General features: G+C 37.7%; 1 protein-coding gene across 3 annotated transcripts in view; it reads left to right on the top strand.

Annotated features, from left to right (window-relative positions):
* Positions 1–19,660, top strand: part of Glra2 (glycine receptor alpha 2) — a 135,553-nt gene that overhangs the window by 92,365 nt on the left and 23,528 nt on the right. For all 3 annotated transcript variants that reach the window (XM_070039298.1, XM_070039299.1, XM_070039297.1), the window contains one exon: positions 11,421–11,570. In XM_070039298.1, the coding sequence (XP_069895399.1) occupies positions 11,421–11,570 (150 nt within the window). The remainder of the gene's footprint in view (positions 1–11,420; positions 11,571–19,660) is intronic.

The following is a 19,660-nucleotide window of genomic DNA, read 5'->3' as shown; positions in this document are numbered from 1 at the left end:
ACCAGTCTTTTCAGAAGTTGGCTGACAGTGGTAGCACACTATTGGTGAGATTGCAATGGGATGAAGAGCTTGCACACGGGCCCTCCCACTCACATTGATAATGCTCCAAGTTTCCGAAATGATGGTACATAAGAGGATTAACGAGTGCTGTCTTCCCAATCTGGCCTCATCATCCACTCTAGGAGGTCACACAATGGAAAGCAGCAGAAAACCTTTTTTATTATCACAAGCCCTACCAAACATCCCAAAGCCTACCATTAGTGTACACTTTAAAAATAATTATTTTTAAAATTATCTTTAAGGAATTGTACAAAGGAGTTTCAATTCCACATATCATTATATGAGTACAATGCATCTTGATCAATGTGCAGAATAGGGATAGACTATTGCTATTAAATTGCCCTCCACTACTTCATTTCTCACAAGTGGGAAATGTAAATCTCCAGGAGGATGGGGTTGATGAGTGAATCAAGAAATGAAAATATGCACTAGGTGCTGGTGGCTCACACCTGTATTCCTAGCCACTTAAGGCTGAGATATGAAGATTGTGAGTTGAAACCAGCCTGGGCAGGAAGGTGCATGAGATTCATCTCTCCATTAAACTATCAAAAAGCCAGAAGTGGGGCTTTGGCTCAAATGGTAGAGCATTAATCTTCAGTGGAAAAAAAAAAAACAGGGAAAGCAGCCAGGCCCTGATCTCCAGCCCCAGGATTGGCACACAGGTGTGCACGCGTGCGCACACACACGCACGCGCACACACACACACACACACACACACACACACACAACAGAAATAATATAGAAGAAATGAAGCACGCATTGCTGGCTGAGAAAGTAAAGGAAGAACACTATGGTTAGCATCCGTCCTTGAAAATTTTTAATCATAGTACCTCCATGGCTGCAGCTGTCACAGTGCTGTTGTTTATTACTCACCTGTCCATCTGACTAAACTTTCTCACCTCTCTTTCCCATCAGATACTGTCATCTGGTAAAACGATAGTCTGTGAGTAATTCCCCTGACTCATTCCCATAGAGAGAAGTTCCCCAGGGGTCAGTAAAACAGAAAAGCACAAAGTTTGGAAACAAGCCAGATTAAATATGAACTATAGCTCAATCATTTGCTGTGATTTTGATAAGTTAATAAATAAACTCTGGGGTTGGGAAGGTGGCTCAGTGGTAGAGCGCTTACCTTGCATGCATGAGGCTCTGGGTTTAATTCCTCAGCACCACATAAGCAGAAAAAAAAAGCTGGAAGTGGCACTATGGTTCAAGTGGTAGAGTGCTAGCCTTGAGCTGAAGAGCTGAGGGTCAGCGCCCAGGCCCAGAGTTCAGGCCCCACGACCGGACCCCAAAATAAATAAATATATAAATAAATAAATAAACTATGTTTTCATCCTTATAATGGAGATAACTCATAAAGTTGTGTTTTTTTATTTTTGTTGTTGTTGATGATAGCACTAGGTACTTTTGTAGCAAAATATCAGTCTTTATGACATATAAGTGTTCCCACTACAATTAGATTCCATTTTATGTGAACTTAGTTATGTGAATTTAAAATAGGGCAATGTAAAAATACTAATAAAGTCTTAATGCATGCACTGAACATGAAATGCAACAGATTCCACTTTACATTTATTCCTCTGGGGGAAAATGGTCTTGAATTATGCAAGTTTTGAATTATGCAATGTCTTCAGGAGCTCATCCCTTGCAAACCAATGTGACTGGGCATCTACAATGTGCCAAATGAGTGTGAGGATTTACATAAACTGTCTTATTCAATCCCTCAGTGACCCCATAAGATTAGAATCCTTGGGCCCCTATCTTTATGTGAAGAAACTGAGGATCCAAAGGATAAGTAAACTTTCCAAGTTCATTGGTAATTCAGCTAGGATTCAAATATACTTGGTTAGGCTCCAAAGATATTTATCTCCTCCTCTCTTTTCTTTACATTTTCTTCTATTCTTTCTCTTCTCTTCTCCTCCTTCTTCTTCCTGTCTCTCTCATCTCTGTATGCCTCTGTCTCTGTCTCTGCCCCATGTTGTGATGACACAGACATTTATTTAGTGAAACATCATCTCATTTGTTAAGTAAACATTTAAAATCTCTCCAACATTTATTAAGTCAAACATCCTCTCATCATCCCCCCCAAAGCTCATAGTTGTCTTCCTAATGTGGAAGAAATGTAACTGGCTCTTTCCTAAGCATGGATAATTTGCTGCTGACTCCCTTCACCCTGCTGCACATTCCCTTTTCATTATTCCTCTCATTAGAAAAGAAATATATATCTATATATTATATATTCATATTATATATATATATATATATATATATCACTTGTTTAGTCCCTGAAAGTATAGACATAGGAAGTGGATTATGGCAATAGTGTATTTCCTATCAACTGAAACTGTAATGAAAGGTGGCAGATTAAAGCTCAAGAAAGATGTCTCCTAGTCCTACTTCCTCTTCGTCCACATGCAACCCTTTCTCACTTCAGAGGTTCCAGAGGTCTATATTTGGAGAAGGCTGAGACTTGTTAGAGCATATTTGAAGTGTGTCTCTATGGTACCTCTATCAATGACTGTCTCCTACCATTCCCTATGTATTATAGGATTGACAGTTCAATTTTTTTCGTATGTCTCTTTCCAAAATCTCAAAAGAATATTGAGCTTTTCAAGCTGTTTTGAATAGTTTTTGGATCATCATAATGGAGATAAACTTGTTCTTCTTTAGAAATAATAAATAACTAACTAGGCGTGTGCATTATCCCATGTCCAATAAACTAATTAGTCCCCAAGGGTTGTTCAGAACCACCTGTAACTGGTTGGTTCTTGAAGATGCAATGTTTGGAGGCACTGCCACCCAATGGTTATTTCTATAAACAACACTTTCCCAAGAATTGGATAGATGAGAGATAGATAAGTAGATAGATAGATAGATAGATAGATAGATAGATAGATAGATAGATAGATAGATAGATAGATATTCAATATGTCCAAGAGACAGCAAGGAAGAAGAAGAAGGATAATAGGAGAGAAAGAATAGAAGAAAATGTAAAGAAAAAAGAGGGGGAGATAAATATCTTTGGAGCCTAAACAAATACATTTGAATCCTAGTTGAATTACCAATGAACTTGGAAAAATTTCTTATATATATATATATAGTCCTGGGGCTTGAACTCAGTGTCTAGATACTGTCCCTGAGCTACTTTGCTCAAGGCTACTACTCTATCACAGCTGCACTTCTGGCTTTTTTGGTGCTTAAACTGGAGATAAGAGTTTCACAGACTTTTCTTCTAGAGCTGGCTTTGAACTGTGATCCTCAGATCTCAGCCTCCTGAGGAGCTAATATTACAGGTGTGAGCCCCCAGGACTCAGTCCAAAAGTTGGATATATTTAAGCACCTTTCTCAGAATCCAACTAAAACGCCAAATGTGGAGAGATATATAGGATGGGGGCAGTGACACTAGGTCAGGCCACATAGTGTTGCTGTCATCTCTCCTGCTAAGGAAATCTGATTTTCCCAGCATTAAACAGCAGGTTGTAAGCTCTTTAATTAGGCAATAAAAAATAGCAATTGGCAGTGCAAGTGTAAAGATTAAATTGTATAACACCATGAATCTCTGGTCTCAAGATTAATTTAGCTGTCTATATATTTTTCTGATAATATAGTGACTGTGTATAGATAAGAGACAAAAGAGAAATGCAAAGCCAAAATTCCCATTTTGATCTTTGTTGATTACTAGTTACATAAGATTTGAAAGCGTTTTTCTCTCACAAAGTGGGAATAGAGGTAGCAGTGGCATACTTAATTGCAACAGTAAAAGGCAAGTTGATTAGAGATACTGAATGCTTCTATTTCATTTAAAGGAAGCACATCTCAGGCTGCTATGGCCAACAAGTATCCTTCATTTCAATGACATTAATTAAGTTAAATTTTTGATAAAATTAAATTGATAAAATATAACTGTACTTACAGAGAAGAATAGCTTCTAAACCATGCGTTGCAGGCATGGTTTGAGAATAATTAAACAAAGACTCAAGCAAGAGAGGATGTGAAATCATAGCACTTAAAGGAAAATAGCAGGTAAAATGGACATTGTCCTGTGAATTCTATATTGTGACTTTTCTATTAGAATAGTACTTTGGTCAATAGCCATTTGTGAATTTTCTCCTCTACAAAGAAGTCTCCGTACATGTATGTAAATATTACTCTCAGCGGAGTGGGTAGAGTGGTCCAGTCTACAAGCTGGTAATGTGGATATAATTTAATTGGCACATGGTTACAGGGAAGTGCTCACCTGAGGAATGGTGGCATGGAGAGAGTATCTAAACTTTAAAAACATTCAGGTAATCGTTATAAAAACAGGACCTATTCCTTTGTCCTGAGGATAAATACTAAGCTGGAAATGACTCAACTCGTGAACCATTAGTTTCATGTCTCAGAAAACAGAGTAGTTTCTAAACAGAGAAAAATAAATTATAGGGCTAAAGTAAATATATTCATGACTTGGTTTTCCATCTCAAAACTGAACTGAGAGAATAATTAAAGGGAAAAATGGCTCAAGAATGCTTGCTAAAGTTTTCAAAAAAAATGACAGATGGTACTGAAAAACAACCTTGAATGGGACATAGCTCCAAAGAATGTGAACATGATGATACCAAAACAACTGAGCAATTAACCACCATCATCTAAGTGATCTGTTCAAACAACACATTTACCTAGTGTCATGAAAGCCTAAAACATTTGATTGGCTCTACTGTTTCATCAGGTAAGTTTGTAAACCACATTACTTTTAAAGTGATAAAAGTATAACAATAGTAACTCTTTTCTCCCTTAGTGAAAAAAATAATAATATGGATATTATCCGCTCTTAGCTCTAACATATTTGAGCTACAGTTTTCTTCAAATTAAAACCCTTTTTTTTTCTGGTAGCTGATCCTTCATAAAAAGTAGTGAGTATAAGAGAAATTTGAGTTTATATATTACTTGGAAATTTTATCAATCAACAGCAGTTTCTGGGGCAATTATTAAATGCACAGACTTGTCCTCTGGCATGAGTGCAAAAGATATCATTGGATGTTTATCCCATCCATATCCAATGCTTTCTGCAGGAATTCCAAGTATCAAGAGAAGGAAAGGTGGACAGGCATTGGTGGCTCACGTCTGTAATCCTAGTTACGCAGGAGGCTGAGATCTGAGTATAATGGTTCAAAACCAGCCTGGGCAGGAAACTCCATGAGACTCTTATCTCTAATAAACTACTCAGAAAACCAGAAGTGGTTCTGTGGCTCAAGTAGTAGAGTGCTTGCCTTGAGCTGAAGAGCTAAGGGATAGTGTCCAGGCCTAGAGTGCAAGCACCACGACCAACAACAACAACAACAACACAAAGTGAAGAAGTGAATTCTTATAAGAAAAATATATATCTGCTTATGTTAGGACTTTTGCTTTTGGAGACAATGAAAAACATAATAATTACAAAAGGACTTATCTAGCTATACCCCACTTAAAATCCATCATTATGTTATGATTATACGGAGTCTGATACCTCATCCTTGACTTTCAGTGTCTTTGTCACTAGCCCATCTATGTGCCTATCTACCCATCAGAATGGGTATTCGATATATCTAGGTCAGTTAGGTTGTCCATTCAGTGTCCAAAACCACCAAACTCTCTCCCTTCTTCAAGCCTTTGCCTTTACAACTTTCTGCAATAATCATTATTTTGGCTTTCCTCAAGCCCTAGATCAAAATCCAGCCCCTTGAGGGATGAAGCTTCCTTTGCTTCCTCTGTTGGTATCAGCCATCTGGTACCTCACTAACCTAATGGTCCTTATGCTATTTTGTCATGTGGATCCATCATGCACTTGTATGACTGTCTCTCTCAATAGACCATAGGTTTCTTACGCATCAAAACAGTCTCACTGGAAAAGTGTAATGCCAGACAATGCTACAGATGTAGCTAAGAGGGTAGTAAACATTTTCTGCAAGGGACAACATAGTATTTTAGGATCTGAGGGGCCATTTTGTTGTTGATATACCTACTTAACTGTGTCATTTTAGTACAGACATAGCCATAAACAATATGTAAATAAGCAAGTAGGGCTGTGTACCAATAAACTTTATAAGACATTTGTTGGGGAACTGGCACTGTGGCTCAAGTGGTAGAGTGCTCGCCTTGAGCTGAAGAGTTTGGGGACAGTGCCTAGGTCCAGAGTTCAAGCCCCATGACCAACAACAACAAAAAAAGACATTTGTTGGGCCAGATGTGATCCTTGGGCCACAATTTATTTTTCCTTGACCTACGTGAATGACACTTTTTGTGCACAGTGTGAATAAGGTCTCCTGTAGTATAATCTAAAAAATTTTGAGAAAAATAAATATGCATTTTAGTCATCTTTGTATGACCTACCCTACCTCCCACAGCATCTGGTTCAGTGCTTTCTACATCAATATTTGTAAACCATAATTTTTTTAACTTTCTGAATAAAATATGTCTGAAAATATAGTTAGGTGGGTGGTGAATGCTTGTAATCCCAGCTCTTGAGATCCTTCTCCAGAAGCAGGATTGCTAGTTGCAGGCTAGTCTGGGCTACAGAGTAGTGAGACCCTATATTACAAGTCAAATATATGTATATGCATATGTATAAACATATGTATATGTATAATTTTGTGTGTGTGTGTGTGTGTGTGTGTGTGTGTGTGCTGGTCCTGGGGCGTGAACTCAGCCTGTGTGCTGTCCCTGAACTTTTATGCTCAAGGCTAGTGCTCTACCACTTGAACCACAGCTCCACTTCTGGCTCTTCTGGTGGTTAACTGGAGATAAGAATTTCACAGATTTTCCTGCCTAGGCTGGCTATGAACCACATTCCTCAGATCTCAACCTCCTGAGTAGCTAGGATTATAGGCCTAGGCCACCAGGCCCATTTTACTCAGTGAATAATAACAGCATTTTGAGAGCTTAATAACCATTGAAAACTATCTAGCAAGTTTATAGTAAAGTAGTTCCAGTAGGGATCATGTAAGCCCAATAATCATTAAAAAATGTGACAGGAAAATGTATTAGCTAAAAAAAAAAATAATCTAAGGATTAGCAGGCAAAAGGAGAGAACCTGACATTAGAGTTGGATCAAAGTAACAAAAAGTAATTTCAATCCTGAGCGACCAAAACCCAGGGACATCCCATGTGAATAATGCATTCAATGCCCACATTTCAATGCTAGCAAGATGTTCATGATTTGGAAGAAACTCAAATACTAACCCAAATAATTAAAAGACTGAATGGATTCACTCATGAATAGCTATAAAAGAAGCCAAATATATGCTTGGCTTGCTAATGAACAAAATGAGATGAAGGAAAAGTTTACAATTTGCTGAAGTCTGTAAACACCAGGAAGTAGAAGAATGATGGTTGGGTCTATTGGACTCAGATCTTATATGGAAATATCTCAGGCACTGATAGATTCTTCTTATTTTGGGGTCTTAAAACAGTCATAGCCTATCTGAATAATATATAACTGAGGATGCTGTGATTGGTAATATTCTATTATTGTAAGAGTCAGGATTTCTTCAAAAGAGCAAGTGTAAGAAAATACTGTTTATTAAATAAATAACTTAGGAATGTTAGTGTTCTGAGAGAATTAAAGACTATTAGTTCACTCTTAAAAGAATCAAATATATGTAACTGTAGGTAAGGGTATATAGTTTAGAATTATTTAAATGAAAGCACAAAGATGCAAAAATAGCTAAATATTTCTTTCCTTCCCGTTTTTCTTTAATCATTCATTCAATCTTGACACATACATAATTCTTACCCACTATTTTTAAGGTCCTAACTTAATGACACAAAGAGTGATACTACCCAGGACCAATACTCAAAACTCAACAGAAAGTAAAAACTCTACAAGCTTTTGTGGATAGGATCAGGGAAGCAAGTGGTCTAAGAAGGAACTGAACATTTCAAGGGAGACTGAGAGAACTATTACGAAAATAATCTCCAACCCACATTGAAGATAGGGGGAAGCTTGAAGAGGATTCCTAAGACAGCTGGTATTTGTGCCAGGATCTGAGAGGTTGTGAGGAGATAGATAATCCAAGAAAAATCAGAATAAGAGCCCCGGGTAGAGGGGCTAGGAAGGTGGCTCAGTGGCAGAGTGCTTGCCTTGCATGCATGAGGCCCTGGGTTCGATTTTTCAGCACCAGAAGTGGCACTGTGGCTCAAGTGGTAATGTGCTACCCTTGAGCTGAAGAGCTGAGGGACAGCGCCCAGGCCCAGAGTTCAGGCCCCATGACCAACCAAAAAAAAAAAAAACAGAAACAGATATTTAGCCGGGCACCGGTGGCTCAAGCCACCTAACTTCTCAGGAGGCTAAGAACTGCAGATAGCAGTTGGAAGCCAGCCCAAGCAGAAAAGTCTCCATGAGATTCTTTTTTTGTTGTTGTTGTTGTTTTTTGTCGGCCGTGGGGCTTGAACTCTGGGCTTGGGCGCTGTCCCTCAGCTCTTCAGCTCAAGGCGAGCGCTCTACCACTTGAGCCACAGCACCACTTCCGGTTTTCTGGTGGTTTATTGGAAATAGGAATTTCACGGTCTCTCCTGCCCGGGCTGGCTTTGAACCGCGATCCTCAGATCTCAGCCTCCTGAGTAGCTAGGATTACAAGTGTGAGCCTCTAGCGCCCGGCTTCCATGAGATTCTTATGTCCAATTAACCAATGAAAAAACTAGAAGTGGCACTGTGGTTCAAGTGGTAGAGGGTGTAGCTTGAGTGCAAAGAAGCCCAGGGATGGGGCCCAGGCCCTGGGTTGAAGCCCTACAACTGACAAAAAAAAGAAAAAGAAAAGAAAGCAAGAGAGATTTTCAAAGGTGAACCAATTTATCACAATGTACCTGAGATTGGCAAGTAGTTCAGAGTGTCTTAGAGTATAAGACAAGTGGTGATCTTAAAAATATAAACTATAATATATTAAAATTATAAGTTATATTTATTTTCCTTCTTAATTTTTATTTCACCTGAGATTCTTCCACAGTAAAAATCACACCTTTATGTGGCCAAATAATTACAAACATTTATATACCATACCTATTCTGTACTTGACACTATTCTAAGCTCTTTACATACATTAATTGATTTTATCCACATAACAACTTCATGAGGAAGGTACTATGATTATTCCTATTTTAGAGCTGAGGAATGCAAACAGAGAGGTTAAATAATCAAGGGAATTTAGAGAGACAAGAAATAGCAAAGCAGTATCCCCTTCCCCCCCACCCCATTCTCTGGTGTGTGTGCACAGCTACACTTTTACCTTTTTTCCTGTTTAAGTGGAAGAGTCTCATTGACTTTCCTGCATAGGCTGGCTTTGAACCTCAGACCTCAGAGCTCAGGCTCCTGACTAGCTAAGAATTACAGGTGTGAGCCACTGGCACCCAGCCAAAGCATCATTTCTTACTTGGGAGTTATCACTCCAAGTTCTGCTTCTATAAACTCTCTCACACTGCTAACGTTCAAAGAGAAGAATTTATTTTTGTATCATGGATTCCAATAATTCATCTAAAAATAAATCTAATAAATAAGGCAGAGAGAATCTCAGATATTGCTCAGAACAGAAAAATTGATAGTCACAAAAAATGAAATAGAAATAACCTAAACACCCCATAACATGAAATTATTAACTATAACATACACGATTATGCAAGCATTGGAATTTATGATTTAGAAGAAAATAAAATGACATGTGAAATACCATAAAAATCAAAGCGAAGTGCAGAATACAAATTACATGATTATTAGTGAGGGGTTTTTTGCTTGTGGTTTGTTACTTTTATTGTTGTTTTGAGAGAGGGCCTCATTATATAGTCCAGGTTGGCCTTAAATTCATGATTCTCCTGCTTCAGCCTCCCACTAGGATTACAAATGCATACCACCACACCTTGCCCCACAAATGGTATCCTAGTAGTGTATTTATGTATATGCTTGGAAAAACACACTAAGACAATTTTGCCAGGCACCAGTGGCTTAAGCCTGTAATCCTAGCTAATAAGGAGGCTGAGATCTGAGGATCACCCTTCAAAGCCAGCCCGGGCAGGAAAGTCAGTGACACTCTTCTTTCCAATAACCACCAGAAACCCATAAGTGGTGCTGTGGCTCAAGAGGTAAAGCGCTAGCCTTGAGCTGAAGAGCTGAGGGATAGCACCCAAGCCCAGAGTTCAAGCCCCATGACTGAAAAAAGAAAAGTTTCAATTTCAATCTTAGTTCAGCCAATTTTTAGTTTTATATCCTTGGATAGTAATCCCTCTTTACTCATTTCTTCCTCAGTAAGTGGGGTAATACAGTTGTTGTAAGGGTTAAAAGTTAATACATATATAATCATTCAAATGCTGGCTGACAAGCATTTAGATGACAACTATAAAAAAATAGGAAACCTTATAGAAAACTTAGAACTGAAGAGGGCACTCACGGTTTAAGTGCCCTTTGGAAACTGGGATCCCATGATCCAACTTTGTCCATTTATTTTCTCCCTTAATCTTAAACAATAATTGGGAGTTGAATGAGATTTGGACACAAGTAGGGCAGTAAAGGACACCCCTGCCCCCCCAACTCCTTGTTCCGTCTCTCTTAAATGTAATCACCTAGGTGGAACTGATAAAATACTTTATATTATCTAATTATAATATTTTCAACCTTCTGATTGGCCTCTAATATTGGCACATACATATGAAGTCCAATGTGATCCTGAAGACAAAACCCCAGGGCCTCATGCATATGTGATGTTGTGATTCATGTATATATTGAATAATGAAGAACTCAGGGTAATTAACCCAACCATTAGCTTACACTTTCATTATTTCTCTATTATAAGTACATTAAAATCCTACCTTCTATTTTGAAATATGCAATGCATTATTGTTAATTTTACTTACCCATCTGTACTGTAGAAGACTGGAATTTATTCCCCTAATTGTAACATGTATCCATTGACCACCTCACCACATCTCCCCTACTAGCTCAGTATCTCGCAACCAGTATTCTACTTTGAACTTCTAAGAAATCATTTTTGAAATTCTGCATGTAAGTGAAATCATGTAGTATTTTTCTTTCTGTGCTTGATCTATTTCATTGAACATAATATCTTTCACTTCCCTGTTGATACAAATAACAGCATTCCATTCATTCCATGGCTAAATAGTATTCTGTTGTGTATACAGACCACAATTTTTTAAGAGTCTCTCTGATGACAGACATTTAGGTGGTTTATTGTAGCGCTATTCACAGTAGCTTATGCACTGTCTTAAGGAAGTACTAGAAAATACTAAGGAAATGAGGATATTTTCTCTCTCTCTCTCTCCCTCCCGCCCTCTCTCCCCCAAACACACCATTAGAAATCTGCTCTCCTTGAAAGTTTTCATCTCTTTCCTCTCTTTCTCAGGTCTCCTACGTCAAAGCTATTGATATCTGGATGGCAGTGTGCCTTCTGTTTGTGTTTGCTGCCTTACTGGAATATGCAGCAGTGAACTTTGTCTCAAGGCAACACAAGGAGTTCCTGCGCCTCCGAAGACGACAGAAGAGGCAGAATAAGGTATGTTTGGCTCTCAGGACAAAACCATGTATAGTCTCAAGCACTTAAACATGCACTATAATTCAGAAAACAGAATATCCAATGAGCAAGAACCTGAGGGTAATTTTTATCTTAATATACTTAATGACTACTCAGACCTTTAAAACATTGGACAATATTTTAAGATTTAATAAACAAAAACACAAGGCATGCAGTTCAACTCAAAATTCAAGACAATAACAATTTTAGTCCCAAATACTACAGGTCATGTACTTACACTAACATTATTTGTTATCTGAAATTCAAATTTTCTATCCTCTGTATTTTATCAGGCAACTATAATTGCTCATATAGACTCAACATGAAAGTTCATTTAAAACCCAAGCCATAATTAGTATTAATACTTTGTGTATATGTAATTACGTGTACACATAACTGATTTGTCTTTTTCCACCAGTTGCTCTGGTTTTAGTGGCCTATACATGTATATTACAACTTGATCAACTCAACTAGACTGAGCTCATTTTCTTGACTTAAACTTTAACTTTATACTATTCAGAAGCTGTGGTTTGAAATATACAGCTCAAGATATCCATTTAAGTGATTCCCAAACTTACCTGCACATAACAATTACCTAGAGATTTTGTAAACACTGAAATATAACCACAGTAATTAAATCCCAGTTTCAGGATGGGGTAGCATCATCAGTGTTTCTGAAGCTCTCCAGGAAATTCATGTTTGGAAAGCACTGGTCTCTGGTTTCTAACTCAGTCTCATACAGTGTGCCAGAAATCTAGCACCTGTTTTCCATTTCAGAATCTGGGAAAGAAACATGCCTTTTGATATAGAGAATGCTACCTCCTATTGTAATATTATTTGAAGGCCACACCAAAACCTGTTCCTCAAAAAGCTGGAGAAGGTAGAGTGGACCCAAATCAAAAAGGTTTCACTGTCAATCTTAATGTTTCCAAACACCTACACTCAGTAAAACTGAGTGATTTTTGTTAGACATAGATTACCTGGGTTTATATGGATATGGTCTCACCTAATACTACCAAATTTTTTTTCTTAGAGTACCATGGAAAAGGGGAAATATATCCTGTTGCTGTGTCTCTTACTCAAACTAAAAAAAAAAATACATAGACAGACACAGCTTTCTGCTACCTAACATGGGGTCATTTATGCCACCTGGGAAATATTGTAAGATTCTGATGATATTTCAGTACATAAACTGGACATAGTTTGAATAATGCACAAAGCAACCACCTTGGTCAATGAGTGGTTTAAATCATTTAGCAACCTCTTCTAGGCTCGAATGCTGCCCAAATTTCCCTCAACTTTACCTTCAATAAGTCATCTGAGACTCTTGTGGAATAGTCATCCCTCACTATATCGCAGTTCACTTATTCTGGTTTAATTTTATTGGGGGTTAAAAATAATACATCGTGGGGGCTGAGTGGTAGAGCGCTTGCCTTGCATGCATGAGGCCCTGGGTTCGATTCCTCATCACCACATACGCAAAAAGAAAAATGCTGGAAGTGGCGCTGTGGCTCAAGTGGTAGAGTGCTAGCCTTGAGCTGAAGAGCTGAGGGACAGCGCCCAGGCCCAGAGTTCAGGCCCCACGACTGAACCCCCCCCTCCAAAAAAAAACATCATAAATAGTGATCCCTCACCTATCGCCGAAGTTCTGTTCTAGCGACCCCCGCGATTGGTGAAAATCCACGATGTAGCAAAACTGTGATACAGAGAGGGACGACAATCTAACGCTGCTACTTCGCGAATTTTCACCTATGGTAGGGGTCTCTGGAGCCTAACTACCGTGCTAGGTGAGAGATCATGTAATATTAATTCTCAGTCAACTCCCCTAGAGGCACTGATTCATAAAATTTGGGCCAGAACACAAGAATATAAATGTTTAACAGCACTGTAGGAGATTCTGATAATGAGGTAAAGTTAAGAGCAATATTGGCTCTGTGTGCTTTCTTAGACCTTAGATGAGAAAGGACTTTCAGTTTGGTTCCGAACTCTGAGTAATTAATAAGATGTGGTTTGAATATAGAGGGATCTTTGGAAATGAATTCTATGATGGATGCTTGTCATGACAGAATAAGAGTTGTCAAGAACTAGTAAAAAAATGTAAAACTAATGTGAACAGAGGAAAGGAAAATATGGAATAAGAAAAACCACAAGTAAATCTAAAAGAAAGGTGTAATATAAAACAAGATTTAAGAGAGTACAAAGAAAAGTGGTAGATGAAGCACAAATATCACAGTAAACATTATAAAGAAAAGTAAATTAAATGTTTCCATTAAAAGAGTGTGTGTGTGGCCCAAGTAGGTACTTATCTCCATTTAACCACCAAAAAACCTGAAGTAGAGCTGTGGCTCATGTGATAAGAGTGCTAGCCTTGAACAAAAAGTCTTAGAGACAGTACCCAGGCCCTGAGTTCAAACCCTAGTATTATCACTACAAAAACAAACAAAAAATCCTAAGAAAATGCTGGGAGAGTGACTGAAGTGGTAGAACAATTTGTCTAATACACATTAAGGACGTAGGATCCCTTCATGGGACTTACAGGGAGCTTTCTCATAAAATGAACAGTATTCTGAATAAAAGAGGTTGAGATGGGGCTGGGAAGGTGGCTCAGTGGTAGAGTGCTTGCCTTGCATACCTGAGGCCCTGGGTTTGATTCCTCAGCACCACATAAGCAAAAAGAAAAAAGCCGGAAGTGGCACTCTGGCTAAAGTGGTAGAATGATGGCCTTGAGCTGAAGAGCTGAGGGACAGCGCCCAGGCCCAGAGTTCAGGCCCCACAACCAGACCAACCCTCCCCCCCACAAAAAAAAAGGCTGAGAACAGAATCTCTTGATCCCTGTGATGAAATACTGCTGCCCCTACTGGCCACTCGAGGTAATAGCCTTGACCGTGCAGCTTTCAAGGCCACCACTTGGCAACAACAGTAACAACAAAACAACAACAACAACAAAAAAATAGGTTCTGTGAATACAGAACAAAAAAATAGAAGCTGCATAGTCTTGTTGGACAGTTGAATTATCAGGATGGAGTAATGATTTTTATATTATAATATATCTAAACTTTCATTTTCTTTTACTTTTGCAATAATCAACATTATAGAGTTGCAATAACCATGAGTGCCACTTTCTACAATCAAGATTATCTTCATCTGCATAAATTAAGTGGCTATCCTACCAATAATGAGGGATGTATTTCTATCCTATTTTACAGATGAGCAACCAAAGAGAGGTTATAAAATGCTAAAAGCCATATATGCAGGCCATACCCCAAGGCCCTGACCTTAACTATGTACCCATTGCTCAGAGTTTAAGTTTACATTTTATATCTTACTTTATGAAACAGTACAAACACATACATAACTTCTAATTCATTACCATATTTTCTTTTTTTATAATATTTTTATTGTGAAAATACTGTAAAGAGGGGTTACAATTACATGGGCAAGATAATGAGTACATTTCTTATCAAGCATTGTTGCCTCCTCCTTTGTTTCCCCTTCCCATCCCATCCTCCCCTCTCCCCCAACCCAACCCTCCTCTCCCACCACCAAAGTTGTAAAGTTCGTTTTCCACATAACGACTTGTATATCTCATTGTTGCAATGGGTCCACCTGTATTTGTTTTTTCCCTTCCCCTCCACAAATTATACCAACATCAAATACTGTGAAAGCAGGGGTTATACTGTGGGGGAGGGACATACAAAGCAACAAAGAAATAATCTTATAAATGTGTTAGAAACAATTGCATGAAAGAAAAAAACATTTGAATACATATCTTAGGGTTCATTTCCCTAACATCAACTTATCTGACCTTTTCTGCTTGACTCAGACATATACTAGTTATTGCAAATAAGGGAAACCATGGGACCTATGTTTCTTTGGGCCTGGCTTACTTCACTTAATATAATTTTTTCCAAGTCTTTCCATTTCCTAACAAATGGAGCAATGTCATTCTCATATTTTCTATATTTTTTAATGGTAGTGGTTAGGTAGACCCAAGACCAGGTTAAAACAACTGACATGAATTATACAAGTACAGGGTCAGACCAAGTTTTGTGTGTGTGTATGTGTGAATAGGGGGTGTCGGTCTTGAACATGGGGCCTGGTCACTGTCCTTGAGCCTCTTTGCCTCTTTGTGCTCAAGGCTAGTGCTCTACCACTTGAGCCACAGCACCACTTCCAGTTTTTGAGTGAGTAATTGGAGATAAGAGTCTCATGGGGACTTTTCTGCCCTCAATAGCTTTGAACTGTGGTCCAAATAGCTCAGCTTCCTTAGTGGCTAGGATTATAGGCATGAGCCATGGGCACCTGGCTTAGATCAAGTTTTGATTTAAAATTTTATTATTTTGTTCAATATGGATTATTGCATTAATAATAATATCATTTATCTTGAGTACCAAGTTTTGGTACGCTTCAGTTTTACACTTGAGGACTTCAGGTCAACAGTTCATATACTGCTAAATTAGTTTTAATAGACCCTAAATGGTTTTGTTATGAGTCACACAAAAAAAGCCAAATAGAAATACTATTTGAAAACATGGAACAGGGTACCAGTGGCACACACCTGTAATTCTACCTATATAGGAGGCTATGCCAGCCTGGGCAGACAAATTAAGAGACTTTTATCTATAATTAACCAGCAAAAATGGTGGAAATGGTGGGCTTGACTCAAGTGGTAGAGTGTCAGCCTTGAGTGAAATAGCCAACCAACAGCTTGAGGCCCAGGGTTTAGGAGTGCAAGCCTCCATACCAGCACATAACACCCACCACACCACACACACACACACACACACACACACACACAGACAGACATACACACACACATACACACATACATTCAATATTTGCAATGTATAAAATTCATAAAATCATTTCTTTACTTTTTCATCAGGAAATACCCTTTAAAAATGATACAGAATGATTTGGAACATTGTTTTCCAAAGAGACAAGAGAATTAAGATTTATTCAGAATCTATTGAGAGAGTACCTGAGATGACATTTGCATGTATAAAGAAGAGTAACTCGTGTTTATTCCACTATCAAGTTAGAAAATTGGGTTACTTTCAAGGAGGAGCCAGGCTTTTTGCAACTGGGTATATTTACTTTAATTATCTTTTCTATATTTCACAAAGCAGACACTTATCAATTTTTATCAGTGTTTCTCAGAAATAATTAACTCAGATCTTGGCTGACAGAACAAGCCAAACCTGGTCCATTAGAATACCTTATGATACCCTATGTGTTTTTTACAAACTCCACTTTCATGTTAACTCTTTCCAAAATGAAGTATTCTCATAATGGGAGGGTTACAATAACTCTATAAATGTTATCCCTTCACCTGCAATCACCTTATTTCTGGCTTTTGCCTGGTTTTATGTCTCCAGTTACTCTGACATATCCCTGACTTCTTTTATCTCAGTGATAACACAGAAATTGTGGCTGCTTGAGAAGACAGTTATGACACTAAGAGCACCTATTGACAAGCTGCCTTTTAAAAAGAATAATGTGGGCTGGGAAGGTGGCTCAGTGGTAGAGCACTTGCCTTGCATGCATAGGCCCTGGGTTCGATTCCTCAGCACCACATAAGCAAAAAGAAAAAAGCCGGAAGTGGCGCTGTGGCTCAAGTGGTAGAGCACTAGCCTTGAGCTGAAGAGCTGAGGGACAGCACCCAAGCTGAGTTCAGGCCCCACGACCGGGACCCCCCGCCCCCCCCCCCCCCCGCCAAAAAAAAGAATAATGTTAATTAAGCACTGTTTAGCACCCCCAAGAAAATCTAGGGCTTCTTAACCAGATTAGGCAGGCTAAATTTGTCGGACCCTGATAAAAATACCCCAGATGTTAGCTTTTTAGGAAAGTGAGACTCCAGTACTATATTTTTAATGTGTGATTTTCTCCTTCTCCACTCTTTTACCCATCTTTTCAGTTTAAGCTCAATGAAGCTCAATTGCTAGCTCCTCAAAAGATCATCACCAGATCCTACAGGACTCTTTCAAGCACTAATAGTATCTGATCTGTTCTTTTTATGTGTCACTATTTATCCATTTCTTGAATATATTTTATGAGAAATATAGAACTGAAATGATATTGAGGGATGCAAAAAAGGCAAATTATATCCCACATCTTGTCTTTCGAATATGAATTGTTTATCCAAATATACATTGAACTACTTGGAAAAGAAAGCTCCTTCTGACTGCAATCATTTATTAAATAAAAAGATAAATCTTGTAGAGAAAATTATGTACGCCTTAAGAAAACAAATCTATAATATTTTGTGTATTCTCATGTGTGAAGTATGTCAGGGCTGATATTTAGAATTACTAGGTTGCAGACTCTGAACTAATAATCATATCTTGTGAAGTGGAGATGTTTTTATGAGGGTAAAAAATAAGTTCTTTATAATATCTGTTTATAAAATGTTCAGTAGTATAATGAATCATGATAAAAGCTCTTTTTTAGGATGAACACCTCAGTACATGTAGTTCAACACTTACATGCAGTGATGTTTACTACAAAAGAGAAGAAGAAAGCACTGCGTTATCATTAATATACAATTGCTTCCATTACAGAAGGAATCTAGTAGGAACTTTGAAAATTTGTTTCATTGCTAAAACTAGGAAAATACATATTAGAAGCTGCACTGCTTAGAATAGCAACAAGCACAAAAATTGAAGATAACCCATAATATAAACACAGTTGTCCATTTGAAGACCATGTACAAACAGTTCACTAGAACTGACATATAAACCACATCTAGATCATTTGCACTCAGCCACACAAACTTAGGAGTACATGAGAAACATCTGGAGGTAAAATATGGATCCCTGGCTCTCAGCTAGAGAGATTCTGATGAGTAGGTCATGAAGGAACTCATGATTATAATTTACTAACTAGTGCCAGGTGACCACTGACAGTCCATAAAATCTCCAAAATGACTTTCAGTAATAGCAATGCTATAATGACTTTCTGCCTTTGCTACAAATGTGACCACAATCATTAACCACATGGATTGATTCCATCTTGAAACACTACCCATTGAAGGTATAACTAATAGGAAATAAGGTGCTTTGTAAAAGACATAATATTTATATTTTAAATCCATACAGGTATGTTTTATATATGCCCTTGGAAACTTCTTGGTATAACTAAGCATATATATATATATATATATATATATATATATATATATATATATATATATATATATATATATACACACACATTTCTTTTAAGAAAATATTGTGAGATGGTATGTTTTATCATTTACCATTTTTTCATATTCTACATGTTTGCACAAAGTGTTTAAATATGATTTCATAGATCATTAATTAAGGTAACAACTGCTTCCTTAGGAAACATAATGTTGAAGAGCTTGTAACTACTTCCCCAGGGATGCAGAAGCCCTGTTTTTTTAATTTTTTAATCTTAAAGGTTGAGGAATTTAGATAAGGCATAAACAGGCCTGCATGCATTATGAATTCACAAGCCATCCAGAATAAATAAATGTCAGAGCGTTTTGTAATTCCTCATATTACAAGATATAGAGCTAGTGCTTGTCAGGGACATAAAGACTACTAGTGTTTGTAAGGTGTCTTCTTCAAAGTGTGTTACATTTTGTTAGGTATTATGACACACTAAGATTTTTAGGGCTCACAATATGGAATTCTCTTTTGAAACATGCAAAGTAATTTGCAGAATCAGCCTTGCAAATGAAATCCCTATCTTTTTAGCATCTCCTTTCAATTCTTTTTCCTTTTAGGCTACTTCTCAATACCTCTGTTTTCTTTATTACTTGTCTTCCTCCTTAATTCTATTTTTCTGTTCCTCTGGTTTCCTACTCTTTAAAATTTTTCTCTTTCTCTTACCCTTACTCTTATCTCAAGATTATCTCAGTTATTCATTGAGATGTTTGATATAAGTTTTATACATATATATGTGTGTATATATACATATATATACATATATATATATATATATATATATGCTATGAAACATCCAAAAAGTTCTATGGACCCTACCTTTGACATTGTGCCTTTATAGCATGAAGAACAAAAGAGGAAGATATGGAGTTCATTATACAA

This window comes from Dipodomys merriami, unplaced genomic scaffold (assembly GCF_024711535.1).
Source record: "Dipodomys merriami isolate MVZ:Mamm:240054 unplaced genomic scaffold, mDipMer1.0.p SCAF_3, whole genome shotgun sequence".
NCBI classification, from domain to species: Eukaryota; Metazoa; Chordata; class Mammalia; order Rodentia; family Heteromyidae; genus Dipodomys; species Dipodomys merriami.
Note: the sequence above shows the minus strand (reverse complement) of the source record. Positions and strands in the feature narration are given on the sequence as shown.